General features: G+C 43.0%; 4 protein-coding genes across 7 annotated transcripts; 3 read left to right on the forward strand and 1 right to left on the reverse strand.

The window, feature by feature from the left end:
* On the forward strand, positions 1-23918 carry rars2 (arginyl-tRNA synthetase 2, mitochondrial). 3 transcript variants are annotated; one of them, XM_030109581.1, is made up of 21 exons: positions 1-14; positions 17317-17362; positions 17499-17572; positions 17649-17751; positions 18317-18400; positions 18475-18575; positions 18658-18713; positions 19350-19433; positions 19506-19582; positions 19669-19827; positions 19898-20004; positions 20089-20184; positions 20267-20327; positions 20648-20724; positions 21092-21216; positions 21520-21587; positions 21681-21790; positions 22381-22476; positions 22563-22637; positions 22739-22802; positions 23331-23918. In XM_030109581.1, the coding sequence occupies exons 2-21, from the start codon at positions 17327-17329 to the stop codon at positions 23415-23417; spliced, it is 1740 nt and encodes a 579-aa protein (XP_029965441.1). In that variant the 5' UTR covers positions 1-14; positions 17317-17326; the 3' UTR covers positions 23418-23918. The 3 variants fall into 3 exon arrangements, with proteins under 3 accessions (XP_029965441.1, XP_029965440.1, XP_029965442.1); XM_030109580.1 differs by lacking the exon at positions 1-14 and having other exon boundaries at positions 17248-17362; XM_030109582.1 differs by lacking the exon at positions 1-14 and having other exon boundaries at positions 17336-17362; positions 17653-17751.
* cnr1 (cannabinoid receptor 1) lies at positions 6277-9782 on the forward strand. 2 transcript variants are annotated; one of them, XM_030109583.1, is made up of 2 exons: positions 6277-6400; positions 7026-9782. In XM_030109583.1, the coding sequence occupies exon 2, from the start codon at positions 7071-7073 to the stop codon at positions 8478-8480; it is 1410 nt and encodes a 469-aa protein (XP_029965443.1). In that variant the 5' UTR covers positions 6277-6400; positions 7026-7070; the 3' UTR covers positions 8481-9782. The 2 variants fall into 2 exon arrangements, with proteins under 2 accessions (XP_029965443.1, XP_029965444.1); XM_030109584.1 differs by having other exon boundaries at positions 6293-6395.
* On the forward strand, positions 12360-16246 carry akirin2 (akirin 2). Its single transcript, XM_030109586.1, is given in 6 exon segments — positions 12360-12845; positions 13273-13382; positions 13384-13405; positions 14336-14482; positions 14562-14633; positions 15706-16246. Coding segments are annotated over 6 exon segments (534 nt in total). The 5' UTR covers positions 12360-12673; the 3' UTR covers positions 15717-16246.
* Positions 23020-27818, reverse strand: slc35a1 (solute carrier family 35 member A1). The gene is made up of 8 exons (XM_030109585.1): positions 27655-27818; positions 27319-27499; positions 26384-26543; positions 25310-25462; positions 25118-25184; positions 24764-24940; positions 24547-24681; positions 23020-24313 (listed from the first exon to the last, which is right to left on the reverse strand). The coding sequence occupies exons 1-8, from the start codon at positions 27662-27664 to the stop codon at positions 24180-24182; spliced, it is 1017 nt and encodes a 338-aa protein (XP_029965445.1). The 5' UTR covers positions 27665-27818; the 3' UTR covers positions 23020-24179.
* Positions 27819-27961: the final 143 nt, after the last annotated feature.

The raw sequence follows: 27961 nt of genomic DNA on the forward strand, positions 1-27961 counted from the left end.
CACTCATGTTAACAGTAGGGTCATTTCTCACGAAAACCTGAGCTGTGCATCTTGATAGAAAAGAAAAAAGTTTGGCTGAAAAGGTGATACCTTGCTCCAGTTTGCATCAGGCTGTGCCAGCGGCCGGGTCGTGTTCGACGACCTCCGAGAAGAAGCGTCGCTCGTGGCTACAACAGAAAAAACAGCAGCTCCAGACTGAGGACCGGTTCAGAGACTCAGCCTAACCAAAGGCGGTGGATGTGCTGGAGAGGAGCTGTGAAGCCCATTAAACCCAAGAGATGAAGTCTGGACGATAAAAGAGAACCAGTCCGGAGGAGAACGACGAAACGGGCAGAGAAGAGGAGGGGGAAGTCTGACTGGTGTGTCGGAGGAGAGAAAAGATTAAGAGTGAAATAAAGTTGTCATGGGAGAAAATTGTAGTGAGAAGACAAAATAATCATAGGAGGCAGGGAGAGTAAAAGGAACAGAAAGGAACCAGAGAATCAGATGGAAAAAACTTGGAATGAAGACAGGAGTGAAGTAAAAGAGCAAAATAGTAGGTCTGAAAGGTAAAATGGAAAAAGGAGGTGAAAGAAGATTGAGAGAGAATCTGGTGGCAGTTCTATCAGAAAAATGTTAGACTTTTACTGCGGGTGCAGATTGTTCAGCTCGGTCTGGGTTCTCCCCCCCATCTTCTCTCCAATCCCCACTGACGCCTCACCTCTTCAACTCTGCTCTTCTACTGCTCCACTTGTCATTTGTTTTATTATTTTCTTCGATCACATTCCCATCCTTCTCCATTTCTTCTCTTCTCACCTCTCTCTCTCTCTCTCTCTCTCTCTCGCTCTCTCTCTCTCTCTCTCCCTCTCTCTCTCTCTACCTGCCCCAGTCCTCACCTCTCCATGCTGCCTCTCTGGACTCATCACTCCTCCATTGCCCTCTCTTTTTCCCCTCACACTTCTGTCCTGACCAGCTCCTCTTTTTCACCGCAGCGCAGCAGTCTCACACAAACTCTGCTCTGTGCCTTTTTATATCTATTAGCACTTCTGTGAACCTCTCGAATATCACTGAATCCCCGATATCACAGGCTCTCCGTCTCTGCACAAACCAGGTTAAAACACAGAGAGTGCGCCTGATTTTGTGCTCAGACATGGGAAATGGTTTTATTTTTGTGTGGCACTTCAGTGAAGCTTTGATTACTGTAACATCAGTTAAAATAAACACAAACCAATGAGCATGTTCCATCACTCAACATTAATTGATCACTACTTTAAAACCAAAAAGTTCACAAATACATGTTTTCATCTGCAACCTTATCAACCAACGTCATCAAATGTTCCGTGTCTATCAGGAAAGTGACTGTATTTGCCAGCTTTATTGTCCTTCCCCACTATCAACAGGACACTGAGGACGCTCACAGAGAACAGAATCAACAGCTGTGCACTGCAGTGAGATGGATGCCGATTCTGTATGCGTCGAAAATTTGTGAAAACATTGACAGTGCATGAAACGACTGCTTCACACCTATTATGGAAACCTCAGCTGTGTTTTCCCTCCTTGCTCCGGCCGAGCATATCTCACTGCCACTCGGTGCACCTGATGGATGCATTTCACTATAAACTATAGAAAATAGGACGAATTGTGACATTAAAATTGAGTATATGCACTTTGCATGTACACAGTGGGTCAGGTGAGTGTTTAAAGTTGGACATAAAGACTACATATCCTATAAAGTAGGATTCAGTGCTGCACTAGATGTGGAAACACAATCATTGAACCTTTAAATAAAAGACTTCTGAGATTTTGAAGTGAAAAATTATCATTAGTGCCCGTTAAAGAGTTAATTCCAGCACAAATTTCTATCATTAAACAACTAACCTCTGTGTCACGACGATAAATGTAAATTCTGTCCCTTTTCCAGCGTTGAGGCACCAACACCTGGTAATTAGTGGGTGTGAATATGGAAATGTGAACAGAAACATTAGATGTAGTTTGTGTGTCGCCATCTGTTGTCATGTGATGGCGCATAAATATTTAGTCCAACGCATGACATTTAAAGGTGCAAACAGCTGTTTGTGCACGCTGATGTGACACATGCAGGGTTTGTTGTTGTGTGACTGCAGGGGTCAGTTATATTTTATATTTTGCAAATTGACCTGCTTGCATGGCACTCTGGCGTTTTTTAGTTCTTTCTGATTGCAGTGTAACCCCCCTCCAGAAAAAAACCCAACCCCCGCCCCTTTTCCTTTTCTTCTGCTCTGTGGACTCGGAGTGAGTCAATAGAGGACAAAATGTTATTTACCACAACTGAAACGCAGATGGCCGTGAGCTTTGCTTCAGCCGTCACTCATTGCTCACTCACAGGTTAGCATGCCAACCAAGTCAGAGAAAACTGTCACAGTACACCAGTCAGCTTGGCACACCACCCCGCCGCCTAAAGTTAAACTGCTCCATGTGGTGGAAATTACAAAGTCTCAGTTACTGGGATGAGAATAATAAGCAGATGAAATTCAAATGTTTCACGTTCCAGCCGGAGCATTCTGTGCAGTGTCCGTATTCAGAGTAAAACCGATGCCTCCGACACCACACCCTCAGATGCTTTAAGGCGGATATGAATTATATTTATAGGTGTTGCATGTCTAAGCATACATAAAATGCGGCCAATTACTTTGCATGGAGATAACAGGGGGGTTTGCATCCAAGCTGCAGAAGCCTCGTCCTTACAGAGGCATATTTAGGTGTTGCTGGTTGTCACTCAAATGAATGTGAATACATAAATGTTTCACTCTGCAGGAATGATGTGTATGTGTGAAAACAAACCTCTGTATGTTTCTCCAGGTTGCCTCCAGCTTACCAAACACTGAGCATCAAAAAATGAAATGCCCGTACGGGGCATTATTTATGTGGTCTGTAAGTTCTTTGGTTCAGAATGAGAGAACTCAGCAGCTTGTGGGCTGGTTTTCATCGGGCCTCAGCAGTGGCAGTGCAGACACTGTATAAGTAAAATCTGCACCATGTGGACCTGTAGATGCAGCCTTGTTACTGGTGTGGGAAAAGAAATGGCTCAGGAATGTACTCTTCATGTGCAAACAAGTACAGACCAAGAAGAGGTCAGTGTGCTGACGTTCCTGCCTGCAAACGCTTTACTTTACATCAGCACCTTAAGAAATTTCTCTTAATTAAGGTCACTGATGACTGACATTTTATTCAATGAGACGTTTTCCATGGTCAAGTCTCTCTCTCATGTAACATTCACAGTAAAAGAAAAAATTAATTAAATGTGACCATCCTTTTCATATCTGATAAATTTCTGATTTTTGTTTTTTCTTTACTGACAATCAGAACTGGACAAATACACATCTTCCTAAATCAGATTTGAGCCACTTTCAAATATGGTGGAAATCAAATACGTGTTATAATATCAATCAAATTAAAGTTCATCCATCCATCCATCCATCCATCCATCCATCCATCCATCCATCCATCTTCAACAGAGTCTTGTCCAAGCCAGGGTCCTGGGGTCCAGGGCCAACACAGAAAGATCCATGCAATCATATTTACACCTTTAGAGTCAAAATCAAGCCTCAAATGCACATCACAGGACTGTGGAAGGAAACCAGGACACAGAGAAAACTGCCCAGCCCTGAGAAAAGAAGAACCGATGAAGCCAAATGAACAAATCTCGCCAATTTAATTTAATTGCTAGAAAATGTCTCCAGCCCAGACTAATGAGAATATGAAGACAGAGAGAACATGCAAATTCCCCCTAGAAACACCAGGCCTAGAAAAACAACTTCTTCTATTCTTGTATTTATCACCACCGTTCCTTTGTGATTGAATATTTTTTTGTGACATAAAATCATTCTTAAAGGTCCTTTAAGAAACAAGAGTCTATAAACTGATCCACCACAGAGGCTTTTTCGTTAAAAAAATAATTCTCAATTGGTTAAATGTAGCAGGAATGATGAATGCCATTATTTGCTCCCAAGCCAGATTATTCTTCCACACCTAATTTAATTGCATCAAACAACATTTTTGCCTCCTCACAGATATCCCCCACAAGTATATATATCTAACCGAAGTTGACATAAACAATGAAGAAGTGGACTATAGCACACAATCCAAAGCAGAGGCGAAAGATGAACCGCAGCAGGACAGATAGAGCCTCTTCAGCAGTGAAAGTCTCCTCGCTGGGGTCTGAGAGGCAAACTGGAGACCGAGATCATTACCTGGATGTGAGAAGCCCAGAGCAGCAGAGGAAGTGAACTAATGTTGCTCTTCTCTCGCCGCTTTGATGTTTCCTAGAACAAGGCATTTATCTGCCAGGTACTCTGCCAGCCCTAATCAGTTATCAACAGCCAGGGAAGAGAGCTTTCATTCTGGTCCCATCTCAGGGTGTCAGTGTGTGAAGCCCAGATTTTAATCTTTATCTTGTCCGGCAGATCATGACAGTAAATATTGTGTTTATTTTCACAGTTTGCCTAAAGATTAATGAGAAAGAGCTTAGAGGATTGGAGCTTTACAAGTAGCTCAGCTGCTCACACTAACAAACTGTTACCAGTCAATTCAGGGAGAAAAAAATAAAAAACAATAAATACACAGAAAAATTAGAAGAGCTGGTCCCATGGTTCTGTCTTTTCCTGACCATATGCAGTATCTATCAGCAGTTTGCAGCAAAAGGCTGCTGAAATTCAGATTCTGCATAAGTCACCTTTGAAACGTACTTTGTCTGCATTAGCTCCCTACATCACTGATAGACTTTATTTATGAACCACTTTCCATAGAAGAGAATGCAGATTGCTCTCCACGGCAAGAAAAAATACCATTTAGCAGAGAAATACTAATGGCAGAATGAAATGGGAAAAGATAAAATAAAAATGTATAAATGAATAGCAATAGAAGAATAAACCAAAAAGAGAAGTCACTTTAAAAAAAGATACATTTACAAATAACTAAAAGCGTGTTTTTTTTTCATCATATCTCTTCCACCATTAAAAACACATCCCCTTCTGCTTTCATCACAAATGGCTCCCTGATTACATCCACTGATGAGGAACAGGTACTTCATGTGAATTCTCCCGAGGCTCCTCAAAATACCACATGAATTCTAGGTTTTCTTGCTTTATCTCCAACAATACAGCCACTCATCCCAGTCTCCTGGGCCTGCACCTCTGATTGTATCAGCGAGCAGCAGCCTGCACGGCTGAGAGGAGGAGACAATCACACCAAAAGCTTTGAATAAATGGAAATGAAATCATTCCTCTTCCTCACTGAGGGTGTTTTTTTTTTCTTTTTTTAATAAGGAGGCCAAGTCGAGGTCACACCTCTGTTACTGTGATTACCTCCAGGATCTGACTCCTTCATTAGTTGGTGTGTAATCGGATTGAATGTGCTGATAACTGGCTGATTTGTCCGGAGCAGGAGAAGCGTCAAGGGCGCGTGCACAGCGCAAAAAAAAAAAAAAAAAATGCATAAATAAATGTGCATCATTCACCCCAGGACCACATTGCTGTTCAAATTATTTCACTCATCAGTCTTTAGTAATTTTCTATTATCATGTTCATTCAAATCTAAACTCGATATTCGGGTTTTGCAGACAGGAGTTTTGGATCAGGGACGGCTGGGTTCAGTATTCACCCAGCATCAGAAATACGAAAGCAAGCTTTCTCTCCTTTGAATTTGACGATTTTTGGTTCATTATTCACAAAATAAACAGGCGTGCGCTGACTATCAATTAACCCTACAGCTTCTTCTATCCGCTGCTGGACGAGAGGAAAGCGGAGGAAAGTGCAGCCAGCGCTGATAAAAGAACATTTACTGATTCTTACACAGTGTCCGTGATCACTTTATGAATTACAAAGATGAAACTGGTCTAATGCTTTGTCGATGCTGGCTCTTTGTCTGAGGAGCGCATTCTCTACAAAAAAAAACCCCAAAAAAAAACAAACAAAAAAAAGAGCTTTGGGACTACAAATCAAATCCGTTTTAATAAGCCTCCTCCGTCGTCTCCCTTGTTCTCGCGCGCCGCACTTGACGGCTTCATGGGTTGGGCGGATAAAGCCGTATGGAGACACGTGACAGGGCTTGTAGGAGCGACGCTTCATAAGTGTGAAGACACGGAGAAAGAGGCTGGAGAGACGCTGGAGGCGCAGCAGCAGCAGCAGCAGCAGCAGCAACAAGCTGACTCCACACAGCACGAGCGCACGAAACATTTATTCAGAAAAAAAAAAAAACTTATTTACACAGAGAATTTGCGAAAACAAACTTGTGATAAAGCTGACGAATTGTTCCAAGCGCTTTCATGCTGGTTTTTCCAGTCTCTTTTTATGTAAGATCTGAATTGGTTGGATGATGCGCTTCTGACTTGGATTAACGCGCGGCGATAAAGGACGATTCTGCGCACTTTGGAAAATTATGTAAGGTAAAGAAAAAAACATCTTTTTTTTTTAAGGTTTTATAGTAATGGTTTGTGTTCTTTATATTCTTTAAGTGTCTATTTTGTTCTATTTTACTTGTATTTAGCAGTAAAATAATCTTAAATTGAGGTTTCCTCATTGATGGCCAGACTTTTTCAACAAACCAAATGTTAAATTAACTGTTTAAATTTGCTGTAAAGCAAAAATCTGGCATGTATTCATTTTTCATTATTTTAAATCCTTTTGGTCTTTCATAAATGTTTGATAGAGATCACGTCAGATAGAAATGAAGGCGTTTTCATTTATTTTGTAAGTATTCAAACGTTTCTAGACGCGCATAAGAGTTAATTGATGTATTGTTGCATAATGGAATATAATGCAATTAGTGTGATCTGGACCCTGAAGCCCAGGTGTGGTTTTATGCACAGTCAGAAATGTGTGAAAAACACATCTGATCTGTACAAAGGCGCCAAGGAGCAAACATCTGCAGTGACACATTTAAATTATGTGATGATATTTCAGTAGGATGGAAAGTGTTCATGATTGTTAAATATTATCAAATTAAACTGTTTGTTATGACAATTTTCTTTTTCCAAAATATGTCTAAAAATGTTTATTGTCGATTTGTAGGTTGTCCGGGCATCTTAGACTGCAGTATTACCCTGAGACACAGCCATGAAATCTGTGCTGGATGGTGTGGCGGACACCACCTTCCGGACTATCACATCTGGCTTACAGTATCTGGGCTCCAACGATGCTAACTACGACGATCCCATGAATAATGTAGACTTCAAGGGCAGCTTCTCTGTGCAGAAGCCCCTGTCTGCCTTCCGCAGCAACTCCTTCCCGGATAAAGTACCTGCAGATGAGGAGCTCATCCTCAAGGGCATTCCCTTCTTCCCCACCAACGCCACAGACTTGTTTGGCAACAGGAGCACAATCAGAGATGAGACTAACACTATACAATGTGGGGAGAACTTTATGGACATGGAGTGCTTCATGATCTTGACTCCCAGCCAGCAGCTGGCTGTGGCGGTCATGTCGCTGACTCTGGGTACCTTCACAGTGCTGGAGAATCTGGTGGTGCTCTGTGTCATCCTGCAGTCGCGCACGCTCCGCTGCCGGCCGTCCTACCACTTCATTGGCAGCCTGGCCGTGGCAGACCTGCTGGGCAGCGTCATCTTTGTCTACAGCTTTTTGGACTTCCATGTTTTCCACAGGAAGGACAGCCCCAATGTTTTTCTCTTCAAGCTGGGTGGAGTCACGGCGTCCTTCACGGCGTCGGTCGGGAGTCTTTTCCTCACCGCTATCGACCGCTACATCTCCATTCACCGGCCGCTGGCCTACAGGCGCATAGTGACCAGGACAAAGGCTGTCATCGCCTTTTGTATGATGTGGACAATCTCCATTGTCATCGCAGTGCTACCCCTGCTGGGCTGGAACTGTAAACGTCTCAATTCCGTTTGCTCAGACATATTCCCTCTCATTGACGAGAACTACCTGTTGTTCTGGATCGGGGTGACCAGCGTGCTGGTTCTTTTCATTATCTACGCCTACATATATATCCTGTGGAAAGCACACCACCACGCCGTGCGCATGCTGAGCCGCGCCTCCCAGAAGAGCCTCGTCGTGTACTCGGCGGACGGGACTAAAGTGCAGACCACACGCCCCGAGCAGGCCCGCATGGACATCCGTCTGGCTAAGACCCTGGTGCTCATCCTGGTGGTGCTGGTCATCTGCTGGGGCCCTGTGCTCGCCATCATGGTGTACGACCTCTTCTGGAGGATGGACGATGACATCAAGACGGTGTTTGCGTTCTGCAGCATGCTCTGCCTGCTCAACTCCACCGTCAACCCCATCATCTACGCCTTGAGGAGCAAAGACTTGCGGCACGCCTTCCTCAGCTCCTGCCACGCCTGCAGGGGCAGCGCCCAGCAGCTGGACAATAGCCTGGAGTCGGACTGCCAGAATCGAAATGCCAACATCTCCGCCAACAGGGCTGCAGAGAGCTGCGTGAAGACCACTGTGAAAATAGCCAAAGTTACAATGTCTGTGTCAACTGAAACTTCTGCAGAAGCTGTCTAATTAGCTGTCAGGGGAAAGAGAGAGAGAGAGAGAGAGAGAGAGAGAGAGAGAGAGAGAGAAAGAAAAAAAACTGTGTAAATGTCATCCTCCTCAAACGATCCCATTCCACACACACACACACACACAAAAAAAGCAGAAGTTAGGTATTCAAAACAAAGTGTTGACTTACACGCTCACATCAACGCTTTAGTGGTCACATACTTTTTGTTTGTGTATGAGCACACGGTGTGCCAAAGTGCCAAATGGTAATGCAAGGTCATAGAAGGACTCACAACCGGAGAGGATTGTCAAAGACTATAACAAGTCTACTGTTTACCATAGACTTCATGGTATCCAATTAGTGAAGGCATATTATATTTTTGTACTGTGAATTCAGGTTCTGAAAACAATATTTCTTCATTTACGGGATAAGGGGCTACTGACATTTTTAATTCGAGTTGTTTTTTTCTGTGTCATTTAGACTTTAACATGTGTCTTGCACCATTAATATGACAGATCCTTGCGCCTTGACTTTCTACAGGCTTCATGTACATGTTGCATATAAACATTTCTATAAGCAGGTAGAAAAATAAGTTAAAGTGACTCTTGATTGTTTTGGGTTTTTTTAATAGCCATTCAACATGCCACTTTTGTACTTCTTCTGACAACACTCAGTGAGTGGCAAATGTGTAAAGAGATTTTTGAGAAGTGAGAGGTGGTTCATGCTCAAAGAAAAAGACAAACATTATCACCATGACAAAAGAAACTCTAATTAGTTAGAGGTCAGTAATAAATAGACTCACAGCTTGAGTTTGTGAAATTTGAAATGGCATTTTCTGTGGCAGTGATTGTCCCTGATGTCCATTTCTTCACTCGCTAGCTGTAACACCTTCAGTAATGTGTCTTTGTTCAAATGTATACCTTACAACTGTACAGTGTTTTCTTGCAAAATAAAATTGTTCGAAATGACTCACTCAGCTATACAGCCAAGACAACAACAACAACAACAATGATAATGACAACAATAACAAGTATTTGGTCAAAGCTCAAGCAGATTAAAGCTGAATCTGGATGCAGGGTGCTGGTCACTAATGCATCAAACTGACTGGGGTTTCTGACGATAGCTGCTTTCAACAAATGTATGATTTTACTGGCCTTGTATGTATGTGATACGTTGTGATTTAGTGATATATTTCCAACCCCAAGCCTTTTGATTCATTGCTGTGAGTTGTTTTAGTGCTACTGTTGCAGCGGGGCATCATTGGGGGAAAACCAAAAGCAACCCATGCACAGGGCTAGTGAAGTAGTTTTGGCGTAACTCTGAAAAAAAAAAGTCTGCTGTTAATTTTACTTATCAAAACAAAAAAGCAAAGGTCTTTTCATTCACTGGTACCTTGGATGGGAGTTTGTGTGTATGCGTTATGTTGTGCATTGACAACTGACCTTGCAAAAGAAGTTGAGAAAATGCGATTTTTCTAATAGATGATGTAGTACTTTTAATCTAGAAACCTCACAGCACAATTGTTCTGTAGACATTTATCTTGATGTAAAGTTATCCGGACAGCTGTTTATCAGTATGCTTTGCTGCCTCTTGTATTATTGAGTATTGAAGATCAAAATGTCAACTGTCAAGTGGCTTCTGTACATTGGTGGCATAATGAGGAATCTATGACTTAAAAATCACAAGCAGTCAAGTGTTTTTTTTTTTTTTTTTTTTGTATTGCTGTTTTCAAACTTTTGAATAAAGTTGCAGCTGGTGGTGATTTGTCTTGAATTCGTTTGATTGATTAACAGACTCCCCTGACTGATCCACTGAAGAAAGATGATCTCCCAGACTCCAGGCCAGGCCCTGAGCTGATGACTGATCAGGATCATCAGTGGTGTCTGAGCGCCCCCTCGTGGACAAGCAGACACCATCAGCAACTGCAGTGAAGCAGCGTCTCACCGCCAGTGAATTTGATCCCTTTTTCCATCTAATAACACTGTGGTTATGTCTCACAGCCATGAAAGTGACAAATTACAAATAAACGGCTGCCAAAGCATCTTCTGACTTCAACATCTGCTCTGGTCTTTTTCATCTCTTGGCTTCCTTGCTTACAGAAGAGGAAAATGGCAACATCTGTTCACACAGATGTCAAGAGGATTTTGTTAATTTAGCAACAAGATGCTTCAATCTCGCCAAAGCCACAAGCCTGGTTTACTTAATGCATGCAGGGCTGCAGCCACAGTTGGATGTAAGAATCTAAATGTAAAAAATATGAACCATGCCACGTTTGATCTGCTTGTGTAATGTATGAGAAGGCTTCGATTGATTTAAATGACCAGACAGTGTTAAATTAAAGATGTCACTTGTAAGCTGCTTATGTTGCTGAAGGAGCTCAGCAAGCATTTGACAGAAATCACTGTGGGTTTGCAAAAATGGTCCCATCCATCAATCTTCAATCCCACTTCAGGGCCTCTGGGAGCTGGAGCTGATCCCTGTTAACGATGATGGAAGGCAGGGTACACTCTGAACAGTTTTCCAGTTCATCAACAGGAAAACACAAATTGACACGTATAAGAATGCACAGTTCAGAGTCACCACTGACCTTAGACATATGTTTTGATGATGAAAGGAAACCAGAGTTCCTGAAGAAAACCTATAAGTCCAACTAGACTCAAACCGGCGATCGCTCTCTGTGAGGCGAGAGAGCTAACCACTTGTCCGCACCACATGACACACATAACCTTTAACTTTGCCAACGATCAGTTCAGAAAAAGCCATAAAAGGATATCAAAAATCTCAATTAATCATTGTTTAACTTCAGAATTTATCTTATGCACTTTGAGATTACATAAACACGGTACAGTTTTTTGAATATTCATTTCAATCTTATGAAAATCAGCTCATAAAAAATGAAAAACAATAGGGATTTAATTCAAGCAGTCATTGAACAAGGTGCTGTGTTTGTCAGGCTGTAGGGTTCCTTCAATTTAATTTGCTCCAGTCTGTCGAGTCTTGCAAATAAAATCTACCCTCAGTCCAACAATAAAAATGTCAAGCTGAAAAAATACACATCAAGAAAACAAACTGCCAAAACATTAAATCTGAAAAGCATGACCAAAGAGAAATATGGTACAGTGACTCACTACAGGCACACGATAGTGCAGTGTTTTCAGCTGTACCACAAGTGCTTTTAAAGTTACTGATACACAGTGTCACACTAATTTGCAAGTTGCTTTGCTGCTTTTACAAGTCCCAACAAGTTTTGCAATATACCCTGTATATCCTCTTTTACAGTTAACAATAAAAATGTTTGCAAGGGTAACAGGAAGTGATTGCAATGATGGGAAATGCCTTTAAACGTCAGACAGAGGAAAGCAACATGAAGACTTTGATCAGTGTTAATGAATACCACATTTCTTTCACTCTGTCTTTATAAATATTGATTCCCCTGAAAGTCTTGATAGGTTGTCAAGTTGCTGACTCCTTATTTTCACTTTTTGATGTTCAAACCAGCGGTAATTTAAATCCACAAACAGAAAATTTGCTCAGTTTGCTCGTATGAAAATTTGGACACATGTATTTCAATGAACTTGCTCTAAATAAATTAAAGAAATATCGTGTTGTATTAAATCGTACTGCATCATTCTTTTTCAAAACTATTTATTCATAAAACAAGCTTGGGTTTTTTGATATTGTGTTTGTTTTTGTATGCGAATAAATAAAAACACTGAATGAAAGTAAAACTTTACTAAAGGGGAATTTTTGGAAACAAACAAAAACAAATTTAAAAAACAAAATGTTCTGGATTCTTGGGAAATGTAGTACTGACAGGTGTTTCACACAATGAACCTATGATGATTACAAACTACAGCTCCCAGCATTCACGTGTTTTCTCGCACACGCGCAGTGAGGACGGAGGCGAGAGGAATAAAGGGGTCGTAGGAGAGAGCGTCCGGTGTTGATACCATTAAATCTTCAATCATCTGCTTGTTGATTAGGCTAAAACAGCTCCGTCTTATCGAGGCATCTTGAAAACATAGTCGGTAAAGCGGAGGTCGGAAGATTTGTTGATAAAAGGCAACGACAAACGGAAAAAGTGTGTATTTGTTCGCCGCCCGGTATCGGCCGAGCTAACGGGAGTTAGCAGCATTAGCACGACATACCGGGGCCCAGTCTTCAGTCTTATTTTTCAGTGATACTTCTTATTTTCTCGACACTTTGAAGCGCGATGGCTTGTGGCGCTACTTTGAAAAGGACTCTGGATTTTGATCCGTTAATGAACCAGGCTTCGCCCAAAAGGCGAAGGTGCGCCCCGGTTATGTCTCCGGTGTCTTCGCCGCAGAAGTATCTGCGTATGGAGCCGTCGCCTTTCGGGGAAGTGTCGTCCAGACTCACCGCGGGTAAGAAATACTCCCATTTCCCCTGTAATCTTGATAACCTCGCTTCTGCTTTGTGTTACATGGTCCACAGCAGTCGTTTTCATGCGCATTGTTGCCTTGTAATTGTTCTGCGTGTTTCTAGCTACATCGAGCTAACTGTCTCTCGAAGTTTGTGTTGTTTTTTTGTGTTTTTAAGAAACTTAACAGATAAATGAGTTGGGGTGACCTTCAAATAGATCTCATCATAGTTCACCATATATTTAACAATAAATTTGCGTCCACATTTGTTGTTACTGTATTATTTGGTGTCAGTGTGTAGTAGAAAAAAGCTTTGTGTGTTAAATTTGCCCAATGCAGCTGCTTGTGTTTGTCAATAGATCGTCTTTGTGTTTTGCCTCTTGGATTTAGAGAATGTCTTTCTAATCCACGAGGTGAATGTGTCTTTCAGAGCAAATTCTCCACAACATCAAGCAGGAGTACAAGCGACTGAAGCGGCGACACCTGGACAGTGCTCTCCAGCAGGTGGACGGCTGCTGTCCTCTGGACCTGCACAACATCCCCTGGTGCTTCGGCCCTCCCAGGTACTAGGAGAAGCTCATTACTCACCCCCGACTTGGTTATATTCAGAGAAACATCATAGCCGTCACCTAAGAGCCACACTTGGCAAGCTGACCTTTAAAACTGGATTCATGTTCTGCCTACATTGTTTGAATATTTAAACCCTGACAGTCTTGTAGTTTCAATATGTTCTTCATAGCTGTGTTGCTGTGGGGACCGTTTGATGTGGTATTGTCATTTCTAACAGCAAGCATGGGGATCTCCACAGTCTCAGCAAACCAGTTAACCCTTTCACTAGTGATTTAAGACATTGTCCTCTCTTAACTATGACTCCCAAGCTTTGTGCATTTATACTAGTAATTACAGTGGTTCACAGGACTCTCCATAGTACAGTTAGCCAATCACAGATAAGATTCACCCGTGTGTTGTATTCAAAAACATAAAATTGAAGAATTGCTAGATGCAGTTGTAGTTTTGTTGGAGACATTGTAGCAGAAGCCCTTGCATTCTGTGACATAAATTACATCAAGTTACAAAGGGTTAAAGAAGAGCGGATTAGTCTTTATTCTTCCACTGGCTTTTATCGCGAAGCCCCACTGAATTAGTCATACAGCCTGACACTCCAAAGAAACTTGTTTGCTCCGGGGAATCCTCCACCGAAAATGTACAAAGAAAAATGATGCCCTTTGAGGTTGGATCATTAAAAATGGAGCCGACACAACCTGTAGTACAGAGCAAGCCTCAGAAACAGCACTGCTTTCCTGCACTCAGCTGTCAAGTCAGGTGATGAATCTGATTACAGATAGTGATGCCACAGACTGCGTGCAAGCCACTTTGTTTCCTGTCTGCCAACATGTTCCGATTCATGTGACACAAATGTAAAGCAGTGTCAGCGTTGGCATGTTGTTGTAACGTTGGACGAAGTAATGATGCAACATAAACTCTCCTCACAGGTACGTCTTCAGGCGCCTCTCCCGTCAGGAAAGAACAGCCGTTATTCTCCCTCAGACAGGTCGGGATGATCTGCGAGAGACTACTGAAGGAGCGAGAGGACAAAATTCGCGAGGAGTACGACGAGATTCTGACCACAAAGCTCGCAGGTGTGTGTGTTTGTGTGTTTTTAATGAGTTTCATGTGTTGTGTAAACCGGGTGTTGATTAATGCTTTGTCTTCAAACAGAGCAATATGATGCGTTCGTCAAGTTCACGCACGACCAGCTGATGCGACGGTTTGGAGAGCAACCTGCCAGCTGTGAGTATATTCTGGATTTGTCACATCTTGTACTGCATGAAACAACACATCAGGTTTTGAGGCTTTCAGAAGAAAGGAACTTGTTTTCTTGAGTGGATGGAAATATGATGGTGCAGTGTCTGAGTGGATCCACTGGTGGGATGTGTTACACACTGATTCAATCTCTTGACCAAACTATTAAACAAAGAGCTTGTCGCTTGATCCAGACTACCTTTGTGATACTTTATTTTCATGCTTCGCATGCTGAATAAACCCTAACCTGTTTGTGTGTGTTCTTTTTCAGATGTGTAAGAAATTTCTTAAATCTCTTAGACTAAAGGTTTTATCTTGAAAATGCCTTGCTTACGCATAATCTAAATGTTTGTTTTGGCTGTTTGGTCACACAGCAGCAGTTTTTTGGGAGTCCCTGAAAAGAACACAGTTTGAAAGCAACTTTCTTAGTGAATCACTAAAAGCAGTGATCTCTTTAGGGTGCTTTGACATTAGTCAGTTAGTGCAGACCAGCAACAAAGAGGAAATCTCTTTACCATACATTAGAACAGTTTTAAACATCACCTGATTACAAACCGGGATGTATTTGAAAAAAATCTGCACCACTCCAGACTGCTTGAATTTACCTCATTCCCCGCCCCAGAGTTTTGCTGTTCTGGCACACTGCAGTCAAGACCAAAAACTAGGTTGATCTAAAAATGACCCGTGTCAGAGTAAGCCTAATATTTTCGTTTGCTCATGTGCTCGTGGTTCAACAACGGTGGATTCCACAGTGGTGCTTTTGGTGACCGCTCTACTGAATTAAACTTTCACTGGACCACCACAATAACTGCATATATTTATGTAGTTGCAATTCAAAGAACACAACGCTGACTAGTGGTTTCTCGCTGCTCTTGTTTGTTCGATACCAAAGTGTTGCTGTATGCATGTGATCCTTTTCTAATGGAAACAGTTTCCAGCAGATCGTTCTTGTGTAAATGGAATCCTTCAGTGATGGTCACCCAGTGACAACGGTCTACTTGGCTTCATCCTCTCTGAATGTGTTGATCCAGATTATTCAGTCCTTTGTTTCCCTCCGCAGACGTTTCCTGAGTGTCGGCGTCTTGTTTCTGCGAGCTCCTGCAGGGCCTCGGTGGGTCTGGTTGGACTTTTCTCCTCGCTGTGCCATATTGCCTCTCTGTGGACTCACTGCCTCAGGCGTGGACGTTAGGGGGGCTTCCTCCTGCCGACGTGCCCCAAGACTCTTTCTGCGACTCCCAGTGGTCTCTTCACTGCCGTATTGATATGTTTGGCTCTGTTCTGATGCCTTTGTGAAAGGCAGACTGTCGACACACTTTTTCTGATTTTACTTGATTTTTTTTTTTTTTTTTCGTCACTCAGTTATTTCACACAGAGAGGGTTTTTAGCTGCAGCTTTTTATCAAAGCATTTTGAAAAAGGGATGATGAGCAGAATGGAGGCAGCTTTGTGATTGGACTACAGTAACAGCAGAAGTCTTGGCTTTTTTTTGACATTGTTAAAGCATTGTATACACTGTATTTTATTTTTTATTTTAGTTTTGTTCATTGTTCCAGATTTTTATGATTATATCTGCTGTCGGTATCAAAACAGGCTTTGATTTGACCAAAACCAGAAGTAATAAAGGTTTTTTTTCCACAAATGTTTGGTTTTCTATTTGAAATGTGTCACTTTTGGATGTCACCAACGTTCGAAGAATTGGAGAGCAGTGCTTCAGTGTTTTTGTGTTTATCATGCAGCTGTGAGTGGATGTGAAGCCATTTAAGAGGAGTTCTCCAAGATCTCATTTAACAGTGCAAGAAGACCCAGAAGCAAAATGACATGATTAAAGGTGCACTGAAGTTTCAAAAGTACTCCATGAGAAGCCAGTTAAAGAATTTAGGGACATAACCTGCTGCTCTGTACACTTAAAGTTTGCTTGAATACAATAATAAAAATAAAAAAAATCAATTTTTTTTTACGCTGCTTTTCATTCAAGTAGAGAATTATTAATAGGACAACTGGGAAATGCATTTTCGAGTGCAAGCTATTGTGACTTTCTTAGTGAAATTAGCTAGAAAACAGTTAGACAAAACTGAAACGACAAATGTGATGTTAATAGTTAAAAATTGCTAGCTGAAAATTTTGATAAACAGATTTGAAAAGAGTTGAAACCAAACAGAAGAATAATACATATTTATGAGATTAATCTTACTGCCATTCAGTCATACTGAGTTAAATGGAACAAAACTGATGGAAAATTGCGAAAAGGCAAATACTGCAATACATACCGTATGAAATGGATCAATGATGGATATATTAGGAAATAACTGCAGAGAATAAATTCATTACATTTCTCATTTGATATGAAATGAATACATATTGACAGTCCAATAAGGTAAATTAAAAGGTAACTTTAAATTAAAGCAGTCATACTTCAGGTCTCAGAGTCGAAAAACCCTTTAAACAAGTGGATTTCCACGTAAATACTCAGCGTCTTGGGTTTGCTCTTTTCGGGAGGAGTGGAGAGAGAAATCGAACGCTCCTTTTCTGACCTGTGACGTATGGAAAATCGGAGTTTGTGATTGGACGGACCGAGAGGGGGCGGCGACCTAAAATAAGGAAGTGCTGCTGCAGCGTCAATGTGAACTAATGGGCAGATTTCACTGTTTGCCCACTCAAATTTGATGCTGAAGTTTGAGAAACATGGCTTGCTTTTTTAGACGAAGAATAGCAGAGAAGGTAATGAGCCGAGATGTCCAGTAAATATTATAATATATTAATGAACGCTAACAGGCTGTGACCCTGGAGCCAGTGCAAACAACATAATGCATGTCAGTGAAGTCCTCACCATGTGCTGTGTGTTTTTGTTTTGTAGCTGGGCAGGACTCTGCAGCAGTCCGAGGATGTCTTCATACCAGCTCTGACAGCAATCCCAGTCCTGAAGAAACAGTTAAGTGTCGCTCCTCAAGGTGTTTCCCCCTGTTTTTGTCCTCTAAAAGCTCATTGACCCCGTGGTTCTCCTCAGGCAGTCTGCTGACTTCAGACTGGCCATTGGCCCTTTGCGAAGCGGTGGCGTTTTACCATCCAGTGGAGACATCCAGCTGCAGACAGAAAACCTGGCGGCTCAGGTGAGAAGTGCAAACACAGCCTCCAAAAATAACTATTGCATACACATGCTCTGTTTCACATCATAGTTTCAGCAAATGGTTTCTGCTGTACATCTTTGTGTGTGAATGCACTCTTCAGTGTCAACCCTGTAGAAGAGGTGAGGAAGAGAGAGCGGAGATGATGCTAAGGTTGAGCAGTTTTGTGATGAAGCTAGAAAGGCCAGGTTGGGATTGTTTGGGTAGAGGTGTGTTGGAGATGGAGCTGCCAGGGAGTTGGGCTAGAGACGATTTAAAGGATCAGATGGAGTCAGGTGATTTGTTGTTACCACCAATGAAGGGAGGGAGCAGCCAATCAGGTTGAACACGTTTCTGATTCTTCTTGATCCAAACCAGATGATTTCCTGTCTCCTTCAGTCACCGTTAACTTCTACCTTGTCGGACAAAACAGGTCACTTCAGATCAAATCTCAACCTTCAGATCATGATCAGTGAACTGTTTATTGCAGGCGTTGTGGTTTTCTGTTCTGCTCTGCTGCTGTCGTACAGCATTTATGGTTCAGTAACATCAGAAACGTCATATTCTTCAGCTGAAGCAGGACAGTGTGGTGGAGGAAATCTCCGCTGCGTGTGGAATGATCAACTTCAGAGTGAACCGCCGGCTTCTTGCCGAGGTATGTGACAAAGACGGAAATCAATCCCCCATCCTCCCACTGTTATCAGAGTGTTTCTGCTTTCTCTCGTCTAGAAAATGTTGGAGTCATTTAAAAATGGAGAAAACAACACATTTGGGTTGGACAGTGAACTTTTAAAATCTTTCCAAAGAGGAACAACATTAGTGGAATACAGGTGGGTCCTTTCGTGAACATTCTTTGAAGTTGCTTTTTATCACCTTGATGTTGACGCTGCTGGATGTGTCTTTATGTTGCAGCTCACCGAATATCGCCAAAAAGTTCCACGCTGGACATTTACGCTCCACCATTATTGGTACGTTTAGGTAGAAATGTGTTGAAGCCTTACACAGCTGCTCAGCCCTAGTCCCTTGCGTTCCCTCCACATCGTGTGTGTGTGGAAATGCTCTTACTTTCGCCCTTCTCAAACAGACAAATATCTTTTCCACGACCACAGGATGTCTCTTTCCACATGGTTGTATTACAAGCAACTCATTGCACCATTTGGGGTTAAAAAAAAACTTGTTGCCTGCTGAAAGATAATCGCCCAGGCAGTGATTGTCCAATAGGAGCCTTGTGCCTATTTGCTTAGTTAAATCCAGGTGGCGTCGGGTCAAGCAGTGCATTTTACTGCTAACATGGCAAGATTACCCTATTGCTTATTTCAAAACTCTCAGTTTTACCCAAGTTCTGAACAAAAACTAAACATATTGTGTTGATATATCCTTTCAAGGTAAAAATAATGCACTCGTATGTCAGATATCAGTGCAAATAAGCAAAATCCATTAAAGAATGTGAACTTTTTTGATAGAACAACCCTGGAAAAACACGATACACACTGTATAATGCATTTAATGGCTGATACACACAACTTTTGTACTGAATATGTGTGTAAAGCCAAACCCTGAATTTTAAATTAGTCACATAAACAAGATCTTGTCTACATTTCCAGGTAACTTCATCGCTAACCTGAAGGAGTCACTGGGAAACAGAGTGGTCCGGATGAACTACCTGGGAGACTGGGGAATGCAGTTTGGTGAGTAGACTGCAGGGCATGTATTAATAGTGTGTCTTACGGATAGAATTAGTAAGATTTCCTGGATTTCAGGCTTGCTGGGCGCCGGGTTCAGTCGGTTTGGATCTTTTGAAAAGTTGAAGCAAAACCCGCTGCAGCATTTGTTCGAGGTGAGCGTGGAAATGTTTGGAGACGAGGCCGCAGGCGGCCTCTCTGCGTCTGTCTGCATTTGGTGTTTTCTGCTTTGCGCCTGCAGGTTTATGTCCAAGTGAACAAAGAGGCAGAGCGCGACGAAGACATAAACCGAGCTGCCAGAGACTTTTTCAGACAGCTGGAGCAGCACCAGGCCGAAGCCGTGTCGCTATGGCGACAGTTCAGAGAGATCACGGTGGACGAGTATCGCCGTGTCTATGAGGTAAAATACACCACGGCAGATTTGATTTCGCGACAGAATGACCGGTGAGGCTGATCTGAAATCTGTCCAGCGTTTAGGGATTCGCTTTGACGTGTACTGCGGGGAGTCCTTTCACCAGCGCGGGGCGCACGAGGTGGTGGAGCAGCTGCAGGGCCGCGGCCTGCTGAAGACCTCCGAGTACGGGACGCCACTCAGATCAGTAACTGCCGGGACAGACGCCAGACTTTCATCCACCGTCGTCGTTGTTGTTGTTTTTGGCAGGAAGGGGACTGGCGTTGTGGATCTTTCACCTCACGGAGACATGAGCAGCGTCTGCACGCTGCTCCGCAGCGACGGCACCACCCTGTACATCACCAGGTCGGCCTGAGCCGCTGACGCCGTGCGTTAGACTGTGCGAAGAGCGCAAGTGTCGGTAAAAGTGTTATTTTGTGTGTTGCAGGGACATCGCCGCAGCCATCGACCGAAAGGAAAAATACCACTTCGATGAGATGATTTACGTGGTGAGAACATGCAAACGCCAAACGCTGTTCACACCGGTGGCACTTTTATTGGACTTGATCGTATTTCTAATTAACAGTTAATTATTAACTATTAAAAAAGAAAAATGTTATCTCCAGCAGATATACAGGACGACTAACAACATGATGTCCAAACACAGAAATGCAAAGTGCAGCTGACCCATTCCTCTGTTTCAGGTTTCTGAAGCCACTTCGCCAAGATTTTCTATAGAATATTTTCAGCTGTGCGAAAAGGCGACGTTTCTGCCTTGAATTCCTGTCATTTCGTTCGCCACTCATTAGGTCTGCTTTACTGTTTCCAGACAGACAAAAGTCAAGAGAATCACTTCCACCAGTTGTTCCAGATTTTGCTCAACATGGGACATTCTTGGGCGAAAAGGTAACCTGAAAAACCTGAACGGTCAAGAGCTGAGCTCCACCTGCACCACACATCCACCCAGAGTAAAGAAGGATCAAACAGGCGCCGATAAATGTTGGTTAATAGAAGTTTTCCGTCATCAAACTTAAGTAGAGATCAATCAAAAACCGGTTCTTGATGAGAACCATCTCCCAGTGTTTTAAATCCTTGGAATCAGTTACCAGTTTTTGCTAATTATTCCTTTTTATTAAATTAAATTAACAATAAAAAAAAATAAGTGCAATTTCAACAAAATGCAAATTTTAATGACGCCTCATCATGAGAAATGCAATGAAAGAACATGTTCCGTCATGAAAATCCCCTCGGCGGCGTTCCCTCCCGGCTGCAGGTGTCGACACGTGCCCTTCGGCCTGGTCAGGGGCATGAAGACCAGGACGGGGGAGGTGGTGTTTCTGGAGGACGTGCTGGACGAAGCCCGCTCCAGGATGCTGCACAACATGAGCCAGAGCCACAGTAAAGCCCGCCACACACTGAGCCAATATTTACACACACAGGTCGGTGATTAGCAGTGTTTGCTGTCTTCCCAAAGTTGCAGTAGAGATATAAACCCATACATTTTACTCCATACGAGCTGCAGAAATCCAAATAATCATCATCCATAATGGACCATTATTAATATGACTGATTTTCAAAGTAAAAATCAAATAAAACACGTGGCTTTAAAAGATTGTGTAACCAGAATCTCAAGGAAATGTGCCAAAGGAAAAACACTTCAATGGGGGAGTAAAGTGAACCTGGTTTCTGATTTTTTCGCAGCAACAAAAGAAACAGAGCAGCCTGCAGACACAGCGGAGAAAGTAGGGATGAGCGCTCTCATAGTCCAGGTGAGCCATCAGTGAATGCAGCAGGTTCAGGTTATACTGCATTTCTTTACAAACTGTCTTGTTTTTTGTTTTTTTTTTAACAATGCCTTTAAGGACTTTAAAGGTCCACTGCTATCGGACTACAAGTTCGACTGGGACCGGATGCTGCAGGCTCAGGGCGACACCGGCGTCTTCCTGCAGTACACACACGCTCGACTCTGCAGGTACCACGGAAATATCTCAGGAATTCCCGTTTAGTTGGTTTTAACGGTGCGACTCTTTGAAGAGCCCAGCTGTTTTTATTCCAAGTAGAAGTCCTTATTGAGCCGAGGAGCCCCAGTCTGTGTCCATCAGTCACAAAGTTTCAGGTTAACGCGTCTCTGAAGTCATTTAGAAACTACCAAACAACTCACGATCTGCAGACATTTAGAAAAAACTGGTTATTTTAACCAGCTTACTTCTCTACTTAAGCTTAAGTACAGATTCTTGTGTGAAGAGCTGGTCAGACTGAATTAATTCATAATTACATAATCAAGGACTAAAGTACACAAACTTAAGTTTATAATTTTAGGATAATAAAAGGACATAGATGTGAAACTGTTTGGTTTCTGTTTAAGAGAAGAATTTTCATCAACTGTGACCATTCAACACAATTCATATTCAACCTTTCTACTGCTTCTAAAGTGACTCATAAGAAACAACAAGCTCACGTTTGCTTTTTTACATTGAAGTTACTCATTTAAAAAAAAAAAATAAAAAATTATCCTTGGAGTTAATTGTTTAATTGTTTGTGTGTTTGATGTTCTCGCTCTAGTTTAATGCGAAAGAATGAAGGTGTGGACAGAGAATCATTCGATCCGTCCCTTCTACCCGAGCAGGCGGGCGTTTTCATCCTGCAGCACCTTCTTCGGTAAACAATCATTTCTATTGTCTGACGGGACACAATGGAAGCTCCTCGCTCCGGTTCATCTTTCACCCGATCTCCTCCGTCTGCAGTTACGACGAGGTCCTGCATCACTCCGCCCAGGATCTGCAGCCCCGACACCTGGTGACCTTCCTCCTGAAGCTGTGGTGAGGGACCAGGATGTTGGCTCTGGAGGGCCGGCCGCTGTGTGTAGTCCTCCCTTCGGGGCCCGTTGTTGAGTTGCTGTAATAGCTGTTTGTCTTTGCAGCCATCTGATCGCTTCGGCACACAGAGAGCTGCCGGTGAAAGGAAGCCCGCAGGATGTGGCTCAGGTAGGAAAACACGCAGCAACAATCAAAGGTGAATTCCAAAGGAATAAACATTTGATCCTTACCTTTTCTGAGTACTAGTAGTAAATCAGGGCTGGGAGGCATAACTGTTTGTTGAGCATGAGCAAGGTGTGTTTGTGTGTGTGTGTGTGTAATTACACAGGGCGTTAAGCACCTGGGGTAATAAGTTTAGTCATTATGGCTCCAATAAATAGCCGAGAACATTTGACAGCTTTTATTATGGTCTTTTTATACCATCTCCTTTTACATTCAGTGCAAACATTTTTCACAAAAAAGTTATTGATTCCACTTTGCTGCTACTTCATGTGTTGTTGTCGTTGTGTTTCCTGTTCACTTGCGATTTGTTGAAACCGAACCAATTTTTTCTGTTTTTTTTTTTTTTCTCCCGGAGAGACGCCTCAGACAACTCAAATCAGACTTGTTGTTTGGTCAGGCTGCAGGTGAATGTTTACAGATCACAGCTGGCAGTTTAAAAAAAGCGCCGTCTGCTTTTTGCTTGTACGTTAACAGGCGAGGCTGCGGCTGTTCGGCGCCGCCCGCTCGGTCCTGGCCAACGGGATGAGGATCCTTGGCGTCTCGCCGGTGGATAAAATGTGACGCTCGGATTACAGTCCGATCGGCGCTGTGGATAACCTGAACTGTAAATACAGTTTTGAAAATGAAACCAATGGTTTGAGACTGCCGGCGGATTACTGCAACAGGAAACGGCTCCTTATTCCATCGCTCCATACAGTTCGATCAAAGGCTTTCAGATATTTTATAGATAAGGCAACACAAAAGTGATACAAAAAAAACAAACAAAAAAAAACTACAAGACACCAGAGATGATATCAACCAAACCACTGATGCGGTCTGTGGTCATTTAGCACATTAAGATCTCAACCTAAAACGCTCAGCATTGCACAATTAAAGCAGAATAATTATCGATTGGAGAAAATAGTCTGATAAGTGAGTAGTGATATTTGTCGACCCTCGGAGACACAAAGGCTTCAGAGTAAAACTGCCATCGACGTTTGTGGCTTCTGGCCGAAGGGAGGGTCCAAAACTTCATTGATTGTATCAGACTATTAAAAAAACTTTTTTAAAAAAGCAGCCTGTTGTGACACTTACAAAAAAAAAAAAAGAGTCAAAACAAACGTTTCATCAAATTCACAGTACTGTCACCAGTCCCATGCGGGTGGAGGTAGGAGCAGACCTACATTACCTTGAAACAGACGTCATCTGTGTGGCGGACGAGACACAACACGCAGCCGAAACTGATGGCAGAGTCTTTAGAGGGGGGGAACCGCGGTCACTCGCCCCCTCCCCACGCCAAGTCCCGGGAGGCAGGACCCCGAGCCGGAGATGATCCTCCTGGACTCACACTGTGATCAGTTTCTGTTTGGCCTCCTTGTCCGGGTCCGGCCGGCCCACCCGGGACGTGTCCTGCTTTGGAAGTCCGTACAGGTAGATGGAAATGCAGACCAGGATCGCGCCGGAGGCGAACGTGATCGCTGCACGAGAGAGAAGCAGAGACCGTGCGTTAACGTTACGCAACAAGGAGTAAGACGGGCTCTTTATAGGGTTCAGCTGGAACTTTTGATAAGATTTTACTGATACAGTCAGCTTCAACACAACAGAAATATCCTCCGCCTCCAGTGACAGACCCAGAGCTCTGCATGTTGTTTCTCATTTAAAAAAAAAAAAAAAAGGTGTATTATAAATAGGTGAAGAAAAACAAACGTACTTATCTTCAGTCCAAACAGCATGACGGACGCCACCGTGGAGAGGACGATGGCAGCCGCGGCGGAGAAGCCTTTCATGATGTTGTCTGTGTACTTGACCACTATCGATGTGTACAGACCGCCCACGCTGGCCAGGACTGGACACACACACACACAGAGCAGGATCAGCCACACACTCAAAGTGAGCATTAAAGAATCCTCAGGTGGAGCCATACTTACACACTACGAAGCACACCCAGGGAGTATAACCGAAGAAGAAGCCTTTCTCCAGGACCTGTTCTCCGTCGGTCATGTAGACGCCGATGATGGTGACCACGATGCCCGACAGGTACATCTGGATGTTTCTCACCCACAGAGACGTGTCGGAGCTTTTCAACACTTTCTCAAAGTAGACGCCTGAGCCAGAGAGTGGAAACACTCTAGTTAGCTGCTGATGCATTTGCTCATTCAGACAGTTAGGAATTCTTTACTTTTACTTCTGAACAGTATTGTGTGTTGAGTTAAAGTAGCAGTGGAGGATCCGATTGTGACAACTTTTGCTACTGCTTTTCATGAACGTAGCGCCTCCCGTACCTGCAAATCCAGAGCAGAGAACGGCTACAGCGACAGCAATGAAGCCAATAAACGGATTCTGCTCAATCTGTGGAGAACAATAAAACACAACAGGAGCCGTTGGACAAAAGGTCGCGCAGTCGTAAAACGCCAAAGGCAAACTGGAGCTTTACTGCGCAGCAGCGCTGACGTACGAGCGCTTCCGGCTCCCACCTGAACCTTGGTGACCTCTGCAGGCTTCCACTGGACGAGGATGACGCCTCCGCAGAGCATGAAGACAGAGAACCACTGCAGCCGGCTGAGCGAGCGGTTCAGCATGAAGACGGTGCACAGCGCCGTGCACGGGATCTTCAGCTGATAGGTCACCTGAATGGGAATTAAAAAAAACCAAACAAAAAAAACAAGACAAATAAGTTCAACAACAGAAACAAATGAGATTGGCAACTGATAACAATAAGTATGTAGCTTTTGGATGTGTGTGATGATCTCTGTGAGCTTGTAATGAGATTTGCGTACACGGTAAAATTAGCACTGGCCTCGTCTCCCAGACCTGTACAGCAACTAATAGCACCATAGTTCTGCTATATAAGGACGGTAAGAGAGACTCAAACTCTGCTTGTAAAGATCCATCCAGGCGAGACACACCAGTAATGTAAATGTTTGACATTTCCTGCACGCATCTCACTACACCAGAAATTATACATTTACAGAATACAACTCTGTTTACACACACATTTAAAATAGTCCCAGATGAAGCAAGCTACACTGTATTTTTGAAAATAGATAAGATCTGAGAGTAGAAATTCAACAGAAACTTCCTGAAGCATTTGAAATGTGTGACTATTGTCTAAACCAATTACTTTATGACAGACAGCCATGAGTGACTGGAAAATGATTAACAGAAACCTGTATATATTGAAAAGCATGAAAGCAACTGATAGTTCAGCCCAGCAATGAATGGAACGTAATAAATAAATACAGCGCATATAAATAATGTATTCATTCAATAAGAATTTAAATGTTTTGAGCCAGAAAAGCAGAAATTGAAAGCAGATTATTCTGGAAAGACTGAAACCTAATAATATTTGGTTTGAGCTTCTCAAGAGAGGAAGTGAGAAAGCTTCTGTGTCCAGGTGTCTCAGAGACATTTGTCAGCTGCTCCCTGTGTTTATTATAGAGCCATAAGGTTAACAAAAACTGACAGTCCACACCCGACTGTGGGCGAAGCATAGGTGTGTGTTTACATTCCTTTATCTGACGACCAGTAAAAACACTTTCAGGTCCTACCTGATAAACTGCTGCGTCGAGGTTGCTCAAAGCAACAAAGGCCATGTTATTCTGAACGGCGTACACCAGCGACGGCACGCTCAGCTTCAGCAGCTCTTTGGGGCTGAAGACGACTTGGTCCATGATCGTGTTTCTGAGTCTGGTAAAGCTTCCCATTTCCCTGAGAAAGAAAAAGAAATGCACACTTCAATCTGTGGAACTGCGATGAATCGCAGCTCCTCTGAACAAGAGACTTTTGTCTTGTTATCCCTACAAAAGGGTCCTATATGTGGACAGTTATTAAGCGATATGTAGACTGTAAATATATATATATACATATAGATAGATATTATTTTTTTTGTTTTAATCTATGAAAGAAATATTGTTGCTGTTCCTGAGGGGACCATGGTTCAAACGTGTTCTCCCACAAAGGACAGAGAATGCAAACAACCCCAGAAAAGTCATGATGAGCAGCAGGTGTGATCACAGCTTGACTCTGTTTGGACTACTTTTACCACAGCTGTTTGGCAGCCAGGACTAAAACCCTGTTTTCTGATCATCAGTCAAATTACAAAACAATCCAAGAAGAGCATCGGTATAAAAGGACAGTAAGAAATACCGTAAGCCACACAGAATTCATTCATTCATCATTTTCCCTAAGGGGTGTTTTGATGTGATGGCGATGTAAAGGTCTGTGATGGTGCAAGCATGAGCTGCCCACTAAAAGAGTTGTACTGGAAAAAGTGAAGATAGCCTGCAGCTGCCTGTAAAGTCTGCATAGAGCTCTTGCAAAGCCTCTGTCTCTTTAAACAGCCTGTGTTTCCTTGTAAGATAACAGTCACCCTGTCAGTGGTTACAGACTACATGTTTAGTCTCTTCTCGGGTACATTAAATCAACATCTGTGGCCACATGTCAGGCTGAACTTTGGAGGAATTTGGACATTTCAAAGACTTACTTTGTGAGCATCCCCAGACTGAGGATCAACTTAATGACCTCGGTGAGGAAAACAGCTGTGGTGGAGAAATACATTTCCCCTGTGGAGGTGGTCCTTGTGTACCGCAGCGCCACCGTGTATGTAGCCGCTACCAGGGTCATCACTGTCAGGCAGTACACCTTGAAGATCACGCTGGCGTTTTCTAAGCAAATAAAAAAAAGGCATTTTTTCCCCCCCATCAGCGATACGTGACTCACATCTCCCCAATAAATCCCAGTCCAGATCTCTCTTCATTTCTGTGTTAACTTGAGCTAACATTAGCTTCTCCGGCTAGCCCGACTTGAGGAATAAACTCACCGGCGGCCATGGTTGCTCTGGTTTGTGTCCGTCTTAGAGGCAGCGATGTCGGTCGTCCTCCTCACCTTACATGCCATGAAATTAAGAGCCGTATCCGCTGAGAAACGTGGAATGCTGCCCTACCTGAGACGCATGGACTACACAGCCTGTTAGCTTCCTGTCGAAGAAGCCGACAACTCCCATGATGCACCGCCAACCCGTTGTGACGTCTTCGAGGGGTGCGCATTTTTTCTGCACCGGGAGCTACCGCAGCAGGCATGTATGGCAGTGAGTCTGAGCACTTCCAGATGTGACATTACTTATTACC

This window comes from Salarias fasciatus, chromosome 15, assembly GCF_902148845.1.
Source record: "Salarias fasciatus chromosome 15, fSalaFa1.1, whole genome shotgun sequence".
Lineage (NCBI taxonomy): Eukaryota > Metazoa > Chordata > Actinopteri > Blenniiformes > Blenniidae > Salarias > Salarias fasciatus.

Bases quoted from the DNA above. Each gene is read 5' to 3' on its own strand.
- cnr1 (XM_030109583.1), top strand. From the start codon at position 7,071: ATGAAATCTGTGCTGGATGGTGTGGCGGACACCACCTTCCGGACTATC.
- rars2 (XM_030109581.1), top strand. From the start codon at position 17,327: ATGGCTTGCTTTTTTAGACGAAGAATAGCAGAGAAG. The intron at 19,583-19,668 runs GTGAGCGTGGAA...TTGCGCCTGCAG, and splicing joins CGCTGCAGCATTTGTTCGAG to GTTTATGTCCAAGTGAACAA. The intron at 21,217-21,519 runs GTAAAGCCCGCC...ATTTTTTCGCAG, and splicing joins CAACATGAGCCAGAGCCACA to CAACAAAAGAAACAGAGCAG.
- slc35a1 (XM_030109585.1), bottom strand. The intron at 25,463-26,383 runs GTAGGACCTGAA...ATTCCCATTCAG, and splicing joins TCGACGCAGCAGTTTATCAG to GTGACCTATCAGCTGAAGAT. The intron at 24,941-25,117 runs GTACGGGAGGCG...TCTCTGGCTCAG, and splicing joins TCTCTGCTCTGGATTTGCAG to GCGTCTACTTTGAGAAAGTG.